The 20,992-nt window shown below is 41.2% G+C and overlaps 1 protein-coding gene and 1 long non-coding RNA gene across 11 annotated transcripts in view; one reads left to right on the top strand and one right to left on the bottom strand.

Moving 5' to 3' along the window:
* Nucleotides 1-317: 317 nt before the first annotated feature.
* Nucleotides 318-13,264, bottom strand: LOC141506927 (uncharacterized). 2 transcript variants are annotated; one of them, XR_012474020.1, is made up of 3 exons: nucleotides 13,028-13,264; nucleotides 4,929-5,018; nucleotides 318-586 (listed from the first exon to the last, which is right to left on the bottom strand). It is a non-coding gene; the product is annotated as an uncharacterized LOC141506927 (long non-coding RNA). The 2 variants fall into 2 exon arrangements; XR_012474019.1 differs by lacking the exon at nucleotides 13,028-13,264 and adding an exon at nucleotides 10,557-10,896.
* The window catches only part of KDM6A (lysine demethylase 6A), a 270,454-nt gene continuing 260,841 nt past the window's right edge, over nucleotides 11,380-20,992 (top strand). For 6 of the 9 annotated variants that reach the window (XR_012474018.1, XM_074214137.1, XM_074214136.1 and 3 more), the window contains exons 1-2: nucleotides 11,921-12,170; nucleotides 12,414-12,477. Coding sequence is in view for 7 of the 9 variants with exons in the window: in XM_074214137.1 (XP_074070238.1) it covers nucleotides 12,016-12,170; nucleotides 12,414-12,477 (219 nt within the window). In the remaining 2 variants the exon portion in view is untranslated. Of the gene's footprint in view, nucleotides 11,506-11,887; nucleotides 12,171-12,413; nucleotides 12,478-20,992 lie in introns of those variants that run through there. The other 3 variants (XM_074214139.1, XM_074214138.1, XM_074214140.1) reach the window with 2 other exon arrangements.

The raw sequence follows: 20,992 nt of genomic DNA, 5'->3' as shown, positions 1-20,992 counted from the left end.
ATAGAACAACTTCCCAGGATTATTGTGAGGAACAAATCAGATTATTATAAGCACTAGCTACTATTATCATTACTATTACTAAACTATGAATATACTTTAATGCAATAATGAACTTCTAGGTCTATATTCCAAAGAGAAAACCTACATATATATATGAATTAGCATTTTTGTTTTAGCAAAACACTACAAAGGGGTATTCATTAACTGAGGAACGGCTAAAGAAAATATAAAGGCAATGGAATATTATTGCAATATAAGAAATGTGAAAGGAATGGTTTCAGAGAATTCTGGGAAGATTTATATGAATTATTACAGAGTTAATAGAAGAGAAAAATTTATATAGTAACAAAAAAATTGCAAAGAAATACAACTTTAAAAGATTTAAAAATGCTAATCAATGGAATGACCAATCACTATTCCAGGGTACTTAAGTTGGCTACTTAATCTAATGTTAGAGGAACAATGGTTTGAGTGAAGAATGAGATACTGGTTTTTGTTCAAGATAAATATGTAGATTTGTTGATTCTGCTCATTTCATACAAGGGTTGCACTTTTCTTTTTTTCTTTTTTGGGTGGGGTATTTCTCCTAAGAATGAAAAAAGAAAAAAAGAGGGGGTTGATGAAATAATTTTTTAACATGGATAAAAGAGAACAGAAGGAATCAGATAAATACCCCTATGAAGTTAACAGTGAATACATTAGTTTTTTTTGGTTTTGTTTTTTGCAAGGCAATGGGGTTAAGTGGCTTGCCCAAGGCCACATAGCTAGGTTATTATTAAGTGTCTGAGGCTGGATTTGAACTCAGGTACTACTGACTCCAGGGCCAGTGCTCTGTGCCACCTAGGTGCTCCAGTTTTTTTTTTTAAAAGGCAAGTTACATGTATAAATTTGTGGTTTCAGATAAAATACTATTTTACTATGTATATAAAACTTTGCTTTTTGGTGTTGTTAGGTAGTTTTCTTGTGGCTAGAAGCACTTGGCTTCCTCTCTACCATCTTCTTACATGGAAAGGTTTCCTAATAAGGGTAATTTTGGGGGGAATACAAAAGATTGTCTGTCCTTAAAGCTTCATTTCATGTGGTCTATCATTGTCTTTCTGCATTTTCTAGTGAAACTTGAAATACCCAAGAGGCTAATTTGAAGAGAAGAAACAAGACAAGAGTTTATCCATATCTTCTGCAACTACAGCCAATCCTAAAAGTTTTTTTTCCCCTTGAATATCATTCTGTCCCTATTCTTCACTTCTTTCCCCCTTCTCATGTACTAATAGTTGTTTTCAGAAGAGTCTGAATTGAAACAAAAGTCTTTGTCACTTATTAAATGAGGCAGCAGGGTATGCTTTTTGAACTACTTCTCTGGCAGGTGACAGCTAGGTGTTGTGTGTGTGTGTGTGTGTGTGTGACCATAGAGTCATCCTCTGACTTCAAATCTGCCCTCAGACACTTACCAGCTGTGTGACCCTGGGCAATTCACTTAAGCTACTTTGTCTCAGTTTCCTCATCTGCAAAAACAAAATAGCAAACCACTTCAGTATCTGCCAAAAAAATCTCAAATGGGTTCACAAAGTGTCAGACGTGACTGAAAATGACTGAACAACATCAGCTTACCCTGTCCTTTACCCACAACTATGTGTCAAGTATTTTATAAGTCACTGTGTAAAGGCTACCACAGAAACAAACAAGCAAAAATGAAATCTCCTTCATAAGAAAAACAGATATAAAAAAGTTAGGTTTTAGATAAGCATTTTTTTTATCCAGGTAAAACCTGGAAAATAAATTGCAATGAGCTACTCCTCTCCACCTCAAACATTCCCATCTATTCTTTTTTTTCCCTTAAATCACTGTTTATAAGACTGTCAAGGAAGTCTTTCTCCTTCAATTAAAGGAAGATCAACCAAGGCCAGATTTGCAAATTCCCTTGTCCAGGCTGCCTTGATCCTGCTCTCTCTATCTCTGAGTAACACACTGAGTAGACAGACATTACCCCAGTCAAAGCTGGGCAGTCTAGGCAGGCACAAGGGGAGGGCATAGATGCAGCTTCAGGGTGGCAGTTAGATGCCAACTGTCACTTCAGAACTTCAAAGCAAAGGACATGGTGAAGAGCAATGCAGACTGAACAGAGAAAGATGTCACCTTGCTCAACAACATCTCCAATGAGCAAATTTGGAGCTCCAGGCTAGACTGGGTGTTGTCAACTTGGGTCAGAGGTGTTGGGTGTTGACTTTTCAAAATGCTCCTCATTGCAGAGACAAAAAAGCTGCCAGTCCACCATAATCCACATTATTGTGTGAATTACTGTAATGAATGACAATCGGCATTTATATAATTTCTTAAATTTTGCAGAGAGCTTTACATACATTATTTTCACTTGATCCTTATGACAACTCAGTGAGGTAAGTTCTGTAGATATTATTATCCCCATTTTAAAGATGAGGAAATGGAGGCTGAGACAGATTAAGGGACTTTTCCAGAGTTAAACAGTTAATAAAAAGTAGAATTTAGATACAGATCTTCCTCATGTCAGGTTCATCACTCATTCTACTATGCCATGCCACTGGTATTATTACAATGAAAGTGAGGTGAAGGAGGAGAGACATAAAAGCGGCTGAGAAAAATTTTTTTTTAGTGAACTAAATTTTATTAGGGTGAAGAGCAAGAAAAAACAAAAGTTGAGAGATGTATCTACTTGGCACATATCATGGATAATACCAGTGGATAGATTATTTTTTTTAAAGACATTATTGAAAGATATATATATATATATCAGTCTATGACTATGCCTCTAGTAAAAAGAAATAACATCACTGCAAATATAAGACAGTCATGGAAATTAGTATTAGTTCAAAGTTCCAAGACTCAAAAGAAATTTGAATAGATCTAAAATCATTCTTTTTACAGGGGAAGTTAAATAAAAATGGAAAATCAGATCTCACTTGGCTACTCCCTTTTTAGTTCTATATTTATTTGGCCATAGTGATAACATTAGATCAGCCCTATGATATTGCTAAGAACAAGGAAAGCTGCTGACAATTAAAAAAAAATTAACCTATTTGTGAAGCTTCCATAAAAGATGATAGAATTCTATTTGCAAGTTAGGATAAATCATGTTTATGTTAGCAGGCCTGTTACATTCTGTATAATTTTATTTAATATTAACCCTATAAATAAGCTTGTCTCTACATGCCTCAGGTTTCTACAATCTTTGTCAGGCTGTTAAACATTTAAGTATAAATTGTTTAGAAGTATATTAATTTTATATTCCTACATTCCTATAAGAATGACTATTTCTTTTGTAATATTTAATATTTGTAGAGCAAGCCTTAGTTAAGAACAAACTATTGAATTAGCTGCTCTCCTAATTAGATAACTTAAATATAGAAATATTAGTCAATCTAACTTCAAAGACCTGTAATTTTGTTCATGTGTATGTATTCCCTCCATTGCAGAAGACTGAAAACTCATCTCTGAGAGTTGCTAAGATTGAAACATTCATCACTCTGCAAACAACCTAGTTATGAGCTTTTCTGACTTGAGCTAGGTTGCTCCATAGATAGTCTATCATTTCAGCCCATAGTCTAAGGGTTTTCCAGTTTGGTAGAATTTGCAGGAGTCTGGTAAAATATTTGGGAGGATGGGGTAACCTCAATGTCACAAAGAGCCAGCAGAGTAGAAATTATGTGAATGTGACCAATTTTAATTAATTAAAACCCTATCTTTCTGAATATTTTTATATCAAATACAGATATGACACAAATTAAGAAAAATATGAGGGCAGCCAGGTGCTACAGTGGATAGAGCACTGGCCCTGGAGTCAGGAGGACCTGAGTTCAAATCTGGTCTCAGACACATAATAATTGCCTAGCTGTGTCACTTAGCCCCATTGCCCCTTAAATAAAAATTCTAAAAAAAACAAAGAATAAATATGCTTATTATATTCAATTTTATAGTATAAGTAGAGGGATATAATGATGGACATGTTTCAGTTTTCCTCCTCCCTTCTTCTCATCCCTTGAAAACAGAAAAAAGGTGAAAATTTTAACATTTATAGGCCTCTGTTGGGCAAGAGAGTAGAAAATGGAATTATAGTCAAGGCTACAAAGATTTCCAAATAAGAACTTTTTCAGTTATAAGGAAATATTTTTCATCAATAAAAATAATTTATGATAAGCATGCTAGGCAAAATAATGGATGAAATTAGATCTTTAAATCTCTTTAAAAGTTAGTAAAATAAATGAAATTTTAAATTAAGAAGCTAGTATAAACCTTAGTTTGGCATATCATGAAATACTAACTATAAAATGATATAATCACTACTTCTAACTCCCTCTTAAGTCTCCCTAATGAATACATTAATTTACTTATATATTAAATCTTTCAGATATTTTATTAAGTGCCTTCTATATTCACGGCACTGTACTAGACACTGTGGGGTAATAGTTAGAAAAGGAATAAAATGTAATCTTTGCTCTCCGGAAGTTTCCAGTGTATTAAGGGAAATAAATACACTATGAAAAAGAGTATAAGAGAATTAGAAGGTATAAAGCAAGGGGACTTAGAAGGGAGAGCTTATTTTCAGATAAGGGTAAAGCTTCACAGAAGTCACTAGAGTTGAGCCTTAATGGTTAAGGGTTTAGAAAGGAGATAGGGGAAGGATAGTTTAGACCACGCTAACTGGATAGGAAGAGAGCAAGTCAAGAAAAAAAGTTGTCAGACAGGTAAGAAGAGAACTGGGACAGGGCAGATACAGAAAATTCTGTTTTGAATACCTCATGCTGATTTAAACTTTACAGATTTAACCAAGTAGGACCCCATATTGGGGGCAGCTAGGTGCCTCGATGAATAAAGTACTGGGTCTGGAATTGGAAGACCTGAATTCAAACCCATCTCCATTCACTCACTAGCTGTGTGATCCTGGGCAAGTCACTTACCCTCTGTTTGACTTAATCCAATGAAGAAGGAAACCATTCCAGGATCTTTTCCAAGAAATCTCACATGGGGTCATGAAGAACTGGATGTGACTAACAACAATAAAAATTACATAATGACTGTTAACCAGTGAAAGGGATTAATTTTTAAATTTAAATTAATTTTTTATATTTAATTGACTTCAATGGTAGATTTTAAGGTAGAAATGTTATTTCTAGGCTGGGAAATGGTATTTTTGAATACCCTTATGATGATCTCTTTGTAACAACTACTTGTTGATTAATTCAGTCCCTTCACAACAAGTTAACAGTTCAGGTACCAACTCTCTTCTTATCTAGTCCATTCCAGGTGACTTGGCTTCTCTGATGAGCCTAGGACCAGTGACTAGGTTCAATCATCAGGTAATAATCAAATTAACAAAGGTTCCTGAAACAGATCAATCCTGGTCACAAATAAGGCCTCTTGCTATCTATCCATACTATCTACCCCTCCACTAGGCTACTCCAATAGATGAACTGGTTCATTCTAGATCTAGAGACTTAGTTGCTTCCCCCATTCCCCATTCTCAGTTCCCCTGATATAAAATTAAATCAATAGTCTAGCTGGGTTTGGAAACACAGACTGTCTAGCTTCCAGGAAGGGCTCTTCAGTGGAGAGACAGCAAACTTGATCTTCCTCTGAATCCCCACGGCTCCGAGTCAGAGGCTGCCTAGGCAAAAATGTTCTTTCTCTGGCGGGACTCTATCATTTGAATTCACTTCAGTCCAGTCTCTTGTCATGACCCTGGCCCATTGTACCCCACTCTATTCTACTGTTAAGAAACTACCCTTCCAATCAAATCTTTCTATCAGGGGAACCTGGCTCCTGCTTTTACCCTCTGGAAGATAGTGATCTCTGATTACCCTCCCTAGTATGGTATGGAATAAGCCTTTTCTTATTTTCCTGCCCCTCCCCACACAAAGTAGAGGAATAGATGCAACTCCTGGGTCTTCATTGCCATTTGTCAGAGGCCTACCCTACTACCAACATCCAATATTCTTCAAGGATCACCCCAACTAGGAATACTTCTATCTAGCCCTCCATCCCAGTCATTATCCTTCCTTTCTCATGGAATTCAGTATCAGTTTAATAAGAGTTGCAAGGCTGAATGGAATCTGTTTAAAACTGGCCTCAGACACTTACTTGAAGTGTGACCCTGGGCAAGTCATCTAACTCTGTTTTCCTGTTTCCTCATCTGGAAAATGAGTTGGAGAAGGAAACAGAAAAGAAAACCCCAAAGAGACTGAACTAAAAAACATACTTCAGGGAAGCTCATTCCCTTTATCTTATCATCACAGTGTTCCATGATTCATGACTGAAATTCTTTTATAACCTATCCCTTTCTCTCTTAGAACTTCAGGTCTCCAAACTCATCTAGCAACCTCTATAGTACAACCTCTAATCACTTTCCTCTTTCCTGCTTTTCCAGACAATTATCCTTTCCCTCAAAATCTGAATAGTCAGCCAGTTCAACTTTTTAAACCAAATCCCAAACTTTCATTTATTCCCCACTTACCCATGTCTTCTCCACAGTGATGGAGTACTGATGGATACCGTTGTGATCCATCTGATATGCTATCTAATCTCATTTGATTCTCTCCGGTCTTTTGACTCTTCTCTAATTGACTCCCTATCCCATTTTCCTCTACATCTGCTCCAAACCTTCCCTTATCTCCTCAGGCCACAGTATGTCTGGTTGCCCCTTCCCCTCTCCTCTTCCTCATTCACCTTTCTGCCTCCTGCTTTTGGATTTTTGACCTCATCATTTGGTCAAATCTTTTCTCTCTAAGGTTACCAATGATCTCTTCATCGACCTTTTCTCAATCCTTATCCTCCTTGATGTCTTGGTAGCCTTTGACACTCAATCTTCCACTTGTAGCTTGATTTTCTTTCACCAGTGTCCGATCACTGTCTGCTTTATTCTAGTGACAACACTAACCACCTCCTAGACTGCTAGGTGGTGGGCCTGCGGTCAGATATTTTATTAAGTGCCTTCTATATTCATGGCACTGTGGGGGTAATAGTTAGAAAGCCCCAAGTTTAAATCTGGCCTAAGTCACTTCACTTCTCCCTCAGTTTCTCCTGCTGTTAATCTTCCAGGGTTATTATGAAAAGCTATTTGCCTCAACAGCAGTATCTTTGCTTAGGAATTACCTTCCAAATCTTGCTTATTTTATTAGGGCAAATGAAATAGGCCTCATTTTTATTCTTTATTTTTCCCATTTTCTCCCAATTATACTTTGATCTTTTAAGTTATAGGTGTTTATTTACACATGAGATTAACTGACCTTTAATCTAGGCATTTCCCCTTCCCCAGGCTTCCTCCTGGTGGCTTCTCAGACCAGACCCTCCTCTTGATTTCTTGCCACTTGCCCCCTCCCCCCTTCCTCTGTTCCTGGAAGTGGAGGAGTGGGAGGTACTGCACTAAGTGCTTTACAAGGGCTAGGATGATGATCATTTTACAGGTGAGGAAACTGAAAGCAGAAATCTCTCTGGGTCCCCCAAATCTAAATATTCAGGCCTTTTCTCAATCAAGTTCAATTTTTATCACCAAATTTCTTAAAGAATTCCACTTCCTTTCATTTCATGTTAAACTTAATGTGCCACAGGCATCTTGAATTCACCATGTTCAAAATGGAACCCATTCTCTTAATTTCTATACCCCCATTCCTAATTCTTATAGTTTTTTTTTTATCCCCAGAGACATAGCCAGAACTTAATAATTAATGAAAAATGAAAGATATCACCCTGTTAAAGAATGCTGGGGGTACAAACACAAAAGTGAGACACTTGTGTGAGAAACTGGGATTAGTCAATATCCTCTAAAACCAGAACTTTAAACTGGATTGAGTGAAGGAAGTGTTTATTACGGTTCTCACAAGAAGCAGGTGGAATGCATTTAAGAGCATCCATACCTATAAAAGAAGCCAGAGCAAGTTTATATACTGTTGATTCAATCCTCCTCCTCCTCTTCCTCCCATCAGTCAGAACTGGTCCAGACTCCCCCAGGTTACAATTCTTTCCTACCCTCCCATTACATGAACCCCACCTTGATATGTTCCCCCATCCTTGGTTATGCCTACATATACATCAAGTTATTATAACAAACCTTTAGCTCCTCATTGGGCAGAGAAGTTAATATGAAGTCGATTAAGCCTGCACCATAACCTGTTGCATTCAAATTGGTCTGAGCTGGCTCTAATCTTCCAGCCCCAAAACTGGGGATTCAGACCATTAATTTTACTATAACATTCCTTCTATTTAACTCCTAATTTGCACTATCTGTGGAAACAGAATGCCTTCTAGTAGGGGTCCCATACCTTATATTTGCAATCCTTGATGAGCTTATATATAGAGAGGGGTAGTCAGGAAAAAAGAGCTTTGGTCCTTGAGTTTTCAGTCTTCCTGTCTCTCTTATCCTATTGGTGGCCAAGTCTTGTTGACTTTTTTTTGCCTTTCAAGAATTACCACCCAATGCAAGAGCAACTTTGACCCTTTAGACAGGCTATGGTGACAAGCTTCCAGCATCCAGCCTCTTCCTTTTCTAATGCATGCCCTTCATACTCTGCTCCTAAAGCACAGTTCTGATCAGTCACTTCCTTTTTCTTTGGAATTTGTGGGGCAATGGGGATAAGTGATTTGCCCAAGGTCCCATAGTAAGTGTCAAGAGTTTGGAGTTAAATTTGAACTAGGGTCCTCCTTACTCCTGGGCCAGTGAGCTACCTAGTGTACCACCTAGCCACCCAGTCACTTCTTTTTTCAAGAAGCTTCAATGATAACTCTTTGCCCCGGAATAAAAAGCAATTATTAAATAAAAAACACCCTTACAATTTGGCTCCAACTAATTTTTAGACATTTTGTGATTGCAGTTTAACTGTTTTACTTGCTGTTTCCCAAACTCAGCCTTCTATTAGTGCCTATGTACAGCTATTTCCTCTGGACTAAAATGTTATCCTTTCCACTTCTGCTCCAAGGAATCTATAACTACCTCCCTGCCCCCCTTCTCAACTGTATGGCCTCTTCCAGAAGTTAATCTGCATTTATTTTATTTTAGCACCAAGAGAATACAAGTTACTTGAGGGCAATGACTGCTTTACTTTTGCCTTTTGAATCTCCTTTCTGAATCACCCAAGATCTAGCAGAACACCTTGAATTATAGTAGATACTTAGCATGTGCTTGAATTGACTAAGTGAAATTAGGAAGGGTTGTTGAGTCTTGGAGAAGTAGTTTAGTGGATCTGCCAAGAACAGGGCTAATCTCTATGTATAAAAAGGAAACAATCCCTCTCAAAGGTTTATATTAACAGAAGAGACAATCAGTGTATATATATATATATATATATATACACACACACACACACACAGAATAACCAAAAAAATATAAAGACATTAACTACAAATTGATTTGGGAAGGACAGCAGAAATCAGGAAAGGTTCAATTTAAACTTGTTTCTTTAAGGAAGAGAAGAAAGATGTCAGGCCACACATGGGAAGTGGAGGTGGTAAAGGGAGGGGAAATGCTTAGGGTTTGAGATGGGATCTGGAGTGTAGTGTGTGTGAAGAACAGAGAGAAGGTAGTTTAGCTGGATTGGTGAGTAGTTTAGGTAGTGACATTCAATGATTTGGGACCAAGTTGTGAGGGTAAAAACTGAACAAAGGAGTTTATCTTTTATCCTAATATAGGAACTGAATATGGGAAGGACATGATCAGATCTGCTGTTTAAATATAATTAGCAAATGAAATTTTGAAAAGGCACATTTATTTTGGCCATGACAAACTCAATACATGAGATTGGTTCTTATGGGAAAATGTTCAGAGCTTTGTAGAAGATTAAGCTAGACTTAAGGCACGAAGGTCAGACCTCTGCTTCCTAATTTAAGGGAAGAGTAGTAGAGGGCCTGACCTAAGATGGCAGCTGCATAGCAGAGAGATAAGGGATCTTGTGGCAGTAGAAAAGGGCCGAGACCTGGCAGCCGAATGGACATGTTGGGGGAGCAAGAGCAAGACGCGGAGGCAAAGACAAGGAAGAATGAATTGTAGCGTCTCTGACAGAAATGGAGAAGTTTGGAAGAGGGTGAATTTGGGAAGAAGAGTTCTGTTTTAGATACAGGTCTACAGGACAACTTATCAGTCATAAGGTGACTTTGGCAGATGCAGTTACAAACCCAAAGTCTCCTTTATCCATTGAAACCATCTGCACAAGATACTCAGACTCCTGACAGATAAATGGAATGCAATACACCGCAAGGACCAGGACATTGGAGAAATCGTAAGAAATACGAACTACAGTGCACAAAAAACTGTCGTTAGCCTAGTTTCTAGTCTTGGGGGGACATATTTAAGGTATGTATGTGATTATATTGCAATAGGAATTAAAAAAAAACTTGCATCTAATATTAATTCCTGAGCTCTACTACTTCAGCCTTCCCTGTATTTCCAAATTGACACCACCGTTCCTAGTATCTGAAATATGTGGAATCCTATTAATATAAATGCCAAATAAAAGGTTTAGTAAGGAATTAAGGGGTAAATTTATTGGTCATTAAATCTGCTTTACTATTTCCTTCTCCTCGGTGCTTGCAGGCCTTACCTAGAGAACTACCTTGCAATAGCTGCTTATTGTGTCGGGGCAGACGAGGTAAGCCTCCGTCTTTATTCGCCACTCCCCCACTCCCCGGGCGAGCTTCGGTCTCCGTGACCGGTGTGCGCCCACACTCGGGGTCGCGGCCCAGTCCGAGGCCCCGAGTTCCAGCTTCGCCCCCGAGCCGGGGCGCTGAGGGTCGCCCCTCCCCCCCCCGGGCGCCTGCCGCCCCTCCCCCCTCGGAGGCGGCGGCCGGGCCCGGAGGCTTCTGGAACGTGCCCGGGGAAGGTGGGCGCGGGCCGGGCCCGGCCTGCCGCGAGCTGGGGGCGGCCTCGGGGCCCCGGCCCCCCCCCGCACCCCGCCTTCTGGGGGAGCTCGGGGCCCCGCGGGCGTGCGGGTGGGGTGGCGGCCGCGCCCTCCCCCTCCCGCCCCGGGGTGTGTGCGCCGGGGAAGCCATTATTACCCAGCGGTGCCAAAAGCCAACGCCTCGCGCCGAGGGAGGGGGAACCCGTGACGGCTCCTCCCTCCTCCCTCTCCGCCGGCCCCCACGCCCCCGGGGCCGCGGCCCCCCCCCCCCCAGGAGGAGCCACGGCGGCGGCCGCGGAGCGCCCGAGCCCGCGGGAGCGCCCGAGGGGCGGCTGGCGCGGCCCCGCCCCCGACGCCGCCGCGCACGGAGCCCCGCGCCCGGACCTCGCCCTCCCGCCCCCGCCCACTCCCGCGCCCCCCGCGGCTCCCGAGGTGACACGGGCCGGACCCTCCATTCTTTTCACGAGTGTATTTAACGAGCGCAACCTAACCCCCGGTCCCCGCACGTTGACGCCCCTCCCCCGGACGGACGCGCCGCGGAGCCAACCGCCGGCCGAGCCCAGGGGCCATCCCGTCCGGCCGTCGCCAATCGCCGGCGGCCTCGGGGGGCGGAGCCACAAGAGCTAGCAAGTTGGGTCGAGGCGCGGCTGACGTGAGTCAACAAAGGTCACGTGGGGCCGACTCCCGGCCGGGATTGGCCGGGCCGGGGCCGGGCGGGGAGGGAGGGGGGTCACGGCGGCGGCGTGGGGTTCGCTCTGTGACACAATTACAACAACTTTGTGCTGGTGCCGGGGAAGTTTGTGTCTCCAACAAATCCCCCCCGAGCGCCCCTCGGCGCCGCTCTCCGGCTTCCCCCGCCGCCCCCCACCAAGCCCCCGCGATGTGACCCCCGCGTCGGGTGCCGCCGCCGCCGCCAGACCCGACCCCTCGGGGTGCCCGCAGCCCCTGCCGCCGCCGCCGCCGCCGCCGCCGCGTTGTGATCGCTCGCCGCCGCCGCCGCCGCTCGCGGTGGAGGAGGAGGAGGAGGAGGAGGGCGGAGGAGGCGGAGGCGGCGATAAAGTTGGTGCGTCGGCCCGCCCGGAGAGCGGGGGGTTTTGTTCGCGGCCCCGGCCCGGGGGGGGGGGGGTCTCGTCGTTGGGAGTTGTTAATTCGCTGCGTTTCCATGAAATCCTGCGGAGTGTCGCTCGCTACCGCCGCCACCGCCGCTTTCGGTGATGAGGAAAAGAAAATGGCGGCGGGAAAAGCGAGCGGCGAGAGCGAGGAGGAGTTCCCCAGCCTGACAGCCGAGGAGAGAGAGGCGCTCGGCGGACTGGACAGGTACCGACCGCGGCGCGGCGCGGCCCGGGACGGGGCGGAGAGGGCCCGGCGCCGGCTGCCCGGGCGGCGGCGGGGCGGCGCGGGGCGGCGTGCGGCGGGACCCGCTGGCCGCCTCCCCGCCCGCCCGCCGGCCGCCGCGGGGCCCTCCCGGGCGGCGGCCCGGGGCCCGGGGCGCGGGGCGCGGGGGGGAGGGCGGCCGCCGGCCCGGCCACGCTAACGCGCTCTGCCCGTCTCTCCCCGCAGCCGCCTCTTCGGGTTTCTGAGGCTTCACGAAGATGGCGCCAGAATGAAGGCCCTGCTGGGAAAGGTAAGGCAGCCCCGGGGCCCGGGCCCGGCCGCCCATCCCCCCCCCCGCGCCTTCCCGGGCGCCGGGGGGCCGCGGGGGGCGGGGGGCCGGAACTCGGCGGTGGGGTGGCCGGAGCCCCCCTCGGACCCGCCGGCCCCTCGTGTCCCCCCCCCACCCCCCGGATCCGCTCCGCGCTGTCGGGGAGGCCGAGGCGTGGGGGAGCCCCTCCCCCGGCCGCGACCCCCCGTGGAACCCCCCCATCCTCGCCCAGGTCGGCGGCCGCAGCCCGGGCCGGATCGCGGCCGAGTGGCAGAGACGCGGCGCTACCCCCCCCCCCCCCCGCCCCGCGTGGCGTGGACGGGGCTCGGGGCCGAGGGCCGCGGCGCCTGTGCGTGTGTGCGGGGGCTTCTCCCCCTCGTGCCTCGAGGACACGGAGAACGTGCTGCTGCTCGCGAGCCCCGGCCCGGCGCCTCGAGGGCGGCCCGGCCCGGCCCCGGCCGCAGCCGCGGGCAGGGGGAGGCGGCGGCGGCGGCGAGCGCGGCCGGGCCGGGCCGGGCCGGGGCCGCTTTACCTGAAGTTCAGTGGTGTGTTTACTTTTTGGGGTCCAGCTGCCACCGGAGCGGCCCGGCCGGGTGCGCCTGCACGCGCCTGCCTGAGCTTTTTCTCCCCGGAGCCTCCTTTACTGTCTTATCCGCCCGGAACTCCGCGCTAGGACTTGGGGTCCCGCTGCCTGTTTATTTGTATGGAAAGTTGTCGGCCCTGTCATTTAGTTAAGTAATGGCTGCTCCTGTCGGCCCAAGATGGCGGGACGGGGTGGGAGGAGAGAGTGAGGGGGGCGGGCTGGGGGGGGAGGGAGGAGAGGTAAACATGGAAAGAAATCGTGGCGAGGAAGAGGGTTTTCCGTGGAAGAGCCCTTCTAAGAGCGTTTAGCAAAAACTGCAGGCGAACCGAGGCCCATCACTGACTCCTTGTCTGCGCCGGGAACCGGCATTCACGAGCTTCATGAATCCGGATCAACCTGTAGCATATTGAGTAGCCTATCGGTGAGCTGTCTGAACAAAGGCTGAGGAGTCTCCGGCTCCGTGTCAGTTTGCATCTCAAGGCTAAGCCTTGCGGAGATATTTGTATGCCTTGGTTATTTTTCCCCCCTTAAAACTCAAGAGTTAGGTGCATTGGGCAGTGCACCAATGAGACAGGGTGCCCTTTCCTCGTGTGATCTATAACTCTGCATTTGACACCTAACCTTGTTAGGTTTTAAAGTGGGTGATTAACACCTAGACTGTTTTCCACTATTGGTTGATTTAGTTCTAAGGAATTGCAGTCAGTATTCCAGCCCCATGGCATTTCAATTTTTAGCACTAATAGTTTTTCCACAACCCTCTACCAACTTTTTCTTTTTAAAAGTCAGAGATCCCGATTTTTAAGCTAGCGTTTATAAGGTCACTATTTGTAAGTATGCTGTATTACTTTTCAGAAAATATTAAGTACCAGTAACATACACAAAACTTGAGGTAAACTTTTAGTAGTTAGAATTTTAGGTGAGAAGCAATTAAATATCCTGGACAAATGGTTAATTTATGATACCAGATTAATAGTAAAAAAACATCTTAAGCTATTAAGTTTAAGTTAGAATATTGAGCATTTTAAATGTTATTTTAAAATAATTGAGTCTTGGCATAAATCTGGCAACTAAAATAGTTTAGAAGAAGTTATTCCTTTTGTCATTTACAATGGATAATTTCATTTTGAACTTTCTGTAGTTGGAAAAGTTTGACCAAATTAGTTATTATAATTTACTACTTTGGATTATTTTTAATGGATTGCATTTTTTAAAAAGATCTTATGTTTCTTATGCGTAGTGTTAAGAAGTGTTAGCTCATTTTAAGTTGATCATATTTTTGTGCCACTAATAGTGAACTTTTGGATGTAAATATGGTTTTATGACATTGTGGATGTGAATCCAGTAAATCTGAAAGTGTTATGGTTTAAATTTTAGGAGATGGTTTTGGAAGCATATATGCAGACATAAAGGCAATGCTTTCTTGACCTTTACCAGCAGAGAACTCTTAAGTGTTTGAGAAAATTAAAGGTTTCATAAAAATTTGAATTATATTAGAGCTTGACAAAATACTTATTTAGTTAAGATGAAAAAAGGCTCAATTTAAAGCTTTATGTTCAAATAAGTCAGCTTTTCAGGCTTACAAGGTTGTGAGGTCCTATCTGATTAGGTCAAGACTCATTAGCCATAGCATTAAAGTAATTGTTTTAAGTGCAGTAAAGGACTCTTGAGTATGTGCTTGCAATTCTTGGTTATATAGGCTGGTGAGCCTGAACCTAACAGTTAAAAATATGTACAGCACCATAACCATTCTCCCTGTTTGTATTGGTGATTATATAGAATGAATGTGCAGAGATCCTGGCGTTGGAAATATGTGATTATTTAATTTTCCAGGAATGTTATAGGAAGTATGAAGCATTTTTGGAAAATGTTAAAACTTGTTAGTTTTCAGAATCTCACATGAAAGTTTTCTTTGGCCTGTGATAATTTGGAAAGCGTAGTGGTCTTACCTTCAGGTGAGATAACAGGACTGGAAAAATTATTTGTTCTTTCTAGTCTTCTGTCTTTTAAGACCTGTGATTTTAATGAGTTTTCCCCAAATTTTATGGTGACATAGTTCTTTATGGAATGATTTATCAATTATCAATTTCCCAATCTTTCTCTTTGACTCTCTCCCACCTCATTCCCCTTTCCCTCTTTTCTAGACTTGGATCAGATTATGGGTATATTTTATCATCTTCATCAGAAGCATAGACTTTTTTTTTCGTGTTTTTAAAAAAGCTATTTTACCCATTCCCCCCCCCCCCCATGTGCTTTCCCCATGATTTTCCCCATTAGGTCAAGACCACTTTGCTTTAAATTCTCAGATCCCTTGATGGATCAATTTTTATAATATCTTTATCATTAGATGACTTTTTCCTCTTCTGTTAATGATGGAAGCACATTTTCATTCTATGGTTCAATGAAGTCTTCAATTGATTAATCAATGTTATATGTTGTTTAAACTAATGCTGACATTTAATTTTCTAATACATAATTCTGGGAATCTTGTTTTTTTAATTATAGTGGAGTATTTGAAAAGTAATTAAGAAGTGAAACATTTTAATGGGAAAATAGCTATGATGACTTTTGTGTCTTTCTAAAACCTTTTGGTTTTTAATACGTTTGGTTTTTGAATTAAGTTAATTTTGTTTTCATCAGAATAAAAGAAATGTTGAATTAAAGTATAATTAGGATATTGCTTCAGTATACAACAAGTGGGATGGAGAATCTAGGTGTTTATACCATAAAATAATTATTAAGATGCCCTGATTATCAATAGGACAAATTTTCATGAATTTCAAGTTTGACCTTAGTGTGTTGTCAAACATTACTCTTATTGATACACAGAGTAGGATCCCCTTTTGACATGTCAGATACAAATTGCATGTCAGATTAAAATGGAGATTTATTATTTTTTTCTTCCTTTGTGTGTGGAAAATTATTTGAAGTAGTTTTAAGATATCTTTCTGGGTATTGGAACTGGTTTAATGGATTTTAAAGCATTCGTTTTCCAAAATTATGGTTTTCTTGGTGTTGATAGTTAAAAATTATAGGGGTTCATGATTTCTGGTGATAATATTAAAAGAATTATTAAAATTATTTCTTGATTACATTTTTTTCTAATAACTGACATAGGGGTTACTCCTTTTAAAGTTTATGATTGCTGATGATACTGCATTTGATACCTTGAGAATAGAATTATCTTGTTTAAAAGAGCTATGGACTGGAGAGTTTTTGAATTAATACTTAAGAGTTAAAGATGCTCATTTTAGAAGTTTGAAAGTGATTTTAAAACGGTGGAATTTCAAAGATGTAATTGTTTGAAAATTGGGTAATGAATTTATTGTATGCATTATATGGAGAGCAGTGTATTATTACTGTTTCGTAGTTAGGAAAGCAATTATATTTTCAAGAGTTTGATAGAGTATATGTATACTCTTAGAAGAGGTGGTACCATTCAGTCTTTACATGAAACAACCCTCAAAAACTAGCTTGGTTTGCCTATAAGTTGAGCCAAGGTAGTAGAATGTTTGGTAAATGGGAATTAGAACGATAAAGTCTTATAGACAGTGGTTAATGTAAATAACATAAATAAAATTATGAGGGGTCAACCAGCTGTCAAATTAGTAATATAAGTCATTTAGAAAAAGTACATATGAAAGATGTACTCAGGTGACTGTGCATGGTGATGGAAGGAAACATAGCTGCTTAAAAGCACAAGTTAGTACTAATATCATTCATACTGATTTAGTTTTTTCATGTATGAGACCAAATGTTATTTTGCAAATTCATGAGTAATTTTTTTTTTTCCAAATAAGAAGTGAGAAGTGCTTTGTGCTTATTGGAACTTATGATAATGAACATTACCACTGTGCATTATTACTAATAATATTTTTGAAATGTGGTATCTAGAGAGCTAATTTGTGTTAAGAAAACAACAGCAGATTTCCTAAGAACTGAAATGGTGGTTAGGCTATTTGAGGAACCACATGCACTTATTTGTAGAATAGCTAATTAATTAGTTTGGGAGGTTATTTAATGAATATATAATTGACAATCATATATAACTTCACATGCTTTAAATTTATTTCACAGATGATTGTGGTATTTTCAGTATTTCATTCAAAGTCTTTAACTTTTTGCAGGAGACTTCTAGAAAGTTTTAATGCATTACTTGTGAATAAGTGAACTTTAAAAGTTCTACCAAGTTTGTCAGGTTTATGTTTGTTTCCAGGTTTGCAGATTGATTGACTCTTAAATGTGTGAGAGTTGAACTTTCAGTTCTTAGGAATTGCAATGTGCAAATAACAACATAGGTGTTGCATGTATTTTTTTTAAAATCAGAGGTCTTTGAAATCAAATTTTTGACAGATATTTAAAGGAAGAGCATATATTCTTCTTCAACATGTAGTTAAGCTATTTATCTATCCATTGATATTTTTATTGAAATCTTAACATCTCTTGGAAGTGAAAATGGAAAAACATTTTTGTTTCAGATGGGGGGTGGTGGAAAAACGTGTATAGCTTTGAGGATATGGAATAAGTAATAATTTTTTCCCCCCCTCTTCATTGGGACCCTTTTAGTACTTGAGTGGGGAATAAGAAACTTTTGACTTTTCTACTTTGCCCCATGCATAAAGTGGGTATGTGATTGATCTAGACTTCAGGTAGAAAGGTTGTGCCTTTTATCTCTTGTCTATGACCTTTGAGTAAGATAAGACTTTCTGGGCCTCAGTTTATTCATTTGAAACGGGAGACTTCTTTAGATGTCTTCTAAAGTCTCTCTTAGCTTGAAGTTACTTGATTTGATATATAAAGAAAAAAGAACTGTAGTTTATAGTTTGTTAAAAGGTCTTCTGTTTGTGGTTGGTCTATGGAATAGAAATTATAAGAAATGATAAACAGTGCATGTTAAAACAGTCTTAAATTTTTAAGAGCTGTATCTGTGGCATTTTATACTTGGAATTATGTATACATGAAGGACATTTGATCTGAGTGGTTGGTAAAAAATAAAAAAAAATTCAAATAGGAAAACAACTTACTTCTTGAGACCTTTCTTTCTATTGTAGCTCCAGAGTTGATAGGAAATTATTTTAAAAACCTGTTTCATTCATAGTTCATTTGATTCCTTCTCTCCCTTCCCCCTTTCATTCTTTTAGTTAAATAACTTAAGAGCAAGACAGAAAGAGTATGTTATAAAACTTGGCCTTGGAGTTTGGAAGACTTATCTTCATGTCCCATTTTAAAATCTAGGCCCTAGTCACTTAACATCGGAGTGCGTGCCCCAAGCAACTTTCTTGACTATAAATTGCAGTTTAGGTGTCCATAGACATTATCAACTTTGCAGATGGAGCTTCTTTACTGGGAGATAACTTTACCTTTTAACCAATGAAATCATAGGTCTAATCGAAGAAAACAAAATAAAAAACAAACTTAGAAGAATTTCTGTCATTTCTGATAGGTTAATGTTATTTGTATTTATGGACCAAGCAATGAGGTTATTAGGAAATAGATTTTACAAATGTATTATTCATGGACAGCACATCAAAAGAAAAACCTCCAAATAAGACCTTGCACAAAAAACTAACTTTTGACACTAATTCCTTTCCTCCATTGGGCTTCTATAATAGCATCTTCTAATTACCTCTTTATTTACATGAAACCTGATTTGAGAAAGGTTGATTATCAAATAAGCAGTAGTGATTTTTAATACCTTTAAACTCTTGGTATTTTTGACCTCAAATAGTCAAATAGTGAGGTCCTTTTCCAAGATGTTAGTTTCTTAGGTGTATATAGTTGTTATAACAAGAAAACTGTTGCATCTTAATGGTACTTTTTAGGATTTCAAAACACTTGCCATACATTGTCTCATTTGAGCCTTTTAACAACTTTGAGGAAACTGAGGCTGAGAGCTTAATTGAGTTGTCTGTGTTTAGACTGCTCCTCGGTGTGAGAATTGGTCTTCTTGACTCTGAAAGCTAAGCCCTCAATGTTCTGTTAAGCTACATATTCCATCTTTTCAGGTTTTTTTCTAAGGTGACTGGAAAGGACAACTCCCACACTTGTGCTGCTATTCTTAGAGGCTTTGCTCCCAGACTTGGTCACTCCATCCCCCTTTTGAAATGATGAAGTGTTATGAATGTTTATGACCTGGTGCGGAGTGAAGTAAGCAGACTGATATGTATGTGATTGATTTCCTTCAGTTATTAATTGAACAAAGATTGAACTTTTGGAGTACAGACTATATGTTTGTGGATAGTTTTAAGAATAGTGGTCTCCTTCTGACTGGTCATTCTACTGCCACTGTGTGAAAGTGGAAGGATCAGACGGAATAGAGGACCATTTTGAAATTTTGTTCATTTCATGGATTTTTGTGCCCAAACATTTTATCACCAACTGTCCAACTTTCTGGTCTGACCATACATATAGTTTCTTAACAGTAAAACTTCAGTGGGTCCCCATTGCCTCTAGGATCAAATAAAATCTTTTCTTTCTTGTATATAAACTCCTCCAAACTTGTATTTTATCCTATCTTTTCTTCTTTTTATTATAAATAACTTTCCTCTGTGCTCTCTGTGTCCAGTCAAACTGATGCTTTTTCTTGTCTTTCTATATCCCTTTACATAGATAGTTGTCCCTCTTGCCTGGAATATCCTTCCTTAATCTTAGAATTACTAGTGTTCCCCCCCATATAACTTACAGAGGTGCCAGCTTATACTTGTAGCTTTTTCTATTTCACCCTAATCCCCCGGCTACTAGTGCCAATGTCTTCTCTGAAATGTTTATTTTATGTCTATTTTGTATTTATGAGCATTTTATCTCTTTAGATTAGAATAATATTCCATGTTTTGTCTTTGCACCCCCAGTAGCTATAGCACAATACCTTATAGGTGCCTTTTAAGATGCTTATTGATTTGTTCATGAACCTCTCTATATTCTGCTCCTAACCAGCAAGACTGTTGGCATGCCAATATTTGAAATTTGTTTGGTTTGGCATGACTTTACGAAACTTGTGCTTCTAGTAGCATAGATTCTCGAGAACATTGGTCTCCAAGTCATCATGAGGTTGGTTATCAGAGTTTGGACAACACTTATGGTTATAGAATACATGGGAACATTGCATTCCTAGAAAAAAGGTTCTCTATTTTGAACCCTATTTTCCTGTAATATCATATTATATAATTGGAAATAGTTTCTTTTGAAAATATTTTTTTCATGGATCAATTAATCTGCTCTTAAAATGTCTGAGATGATTTGTATTATTCTTAAATAGGAATTTTAAGTATTTTATGATTAAATGTTAATACTGAAATATGTTTATCCTGTATACATTTCATAGGCCTTTTTTATAATCAATATTCTCATCTTGTACAAAATAATGTTTTTTATACATTAATAAAGTATTCTTGTTTAAGAGTAAACAAAATACCCCCTCCCCCAAAAAATATAGACTCACTTGAGCAATAAAGTAAAGAAGAGAGGAAAAAAAATTAAAATAAAAAAAATGATAGTAATAATTGTAGGTATGGCCAGGTGGCTCAATGGACGGAGCACCAGCCCTGGAGCCATGAGCACCTGAGCCCACATCTGGCCCCATACACCCAACAATCACCCCGCTGTGTGACATGCAAGCCACCCCAACCCCACTGCCCTACAAAAACCAAAAAAAGAGAAAAAAAAAGACCCAAAATAAAATAAAATCGTAATAATAGTAGGGGCGGCTGGGTGGTAGACAGAGCATTGGCCCTTGAGCCAGGAGCACCTGGGTCCAAATCCGGCCGCAGACACCCAATGATCACCCTGCTATTGTGGCCCCAGGCAGGCTTTTAAGGTGAAGCAGCATGTTTACAAATAAGTACAAGTTGTCATAGTCATAGTACAGTTAAGTGAATTTGGACCTGATTGAATAGCTGGGCCCAAATAGTTATTATTTGA

The sequence above is a fragment of the Macrotis lagotis genome, chromosome 1 (genome assembly GCF_037893015.1).
Source record: "Macrotis lagotis isolate mMagLag1 chromosome 1, bilby.v1.9.chrom.fasta, whole genome shotgun sequence".
Taxonomy (NCBI): domain Eukaryota; kingdom Metazoa; phylum Chordata; class Mammalia; order Peramelemorphia; family Peramelidae; genus Macrotis; species Macrotis lagotis.
The sequence above is the reverse complement of the archived record's forward strand: the minus strand, read 5'-3'. Positions and strand labels throughout refer to the sequence as shown.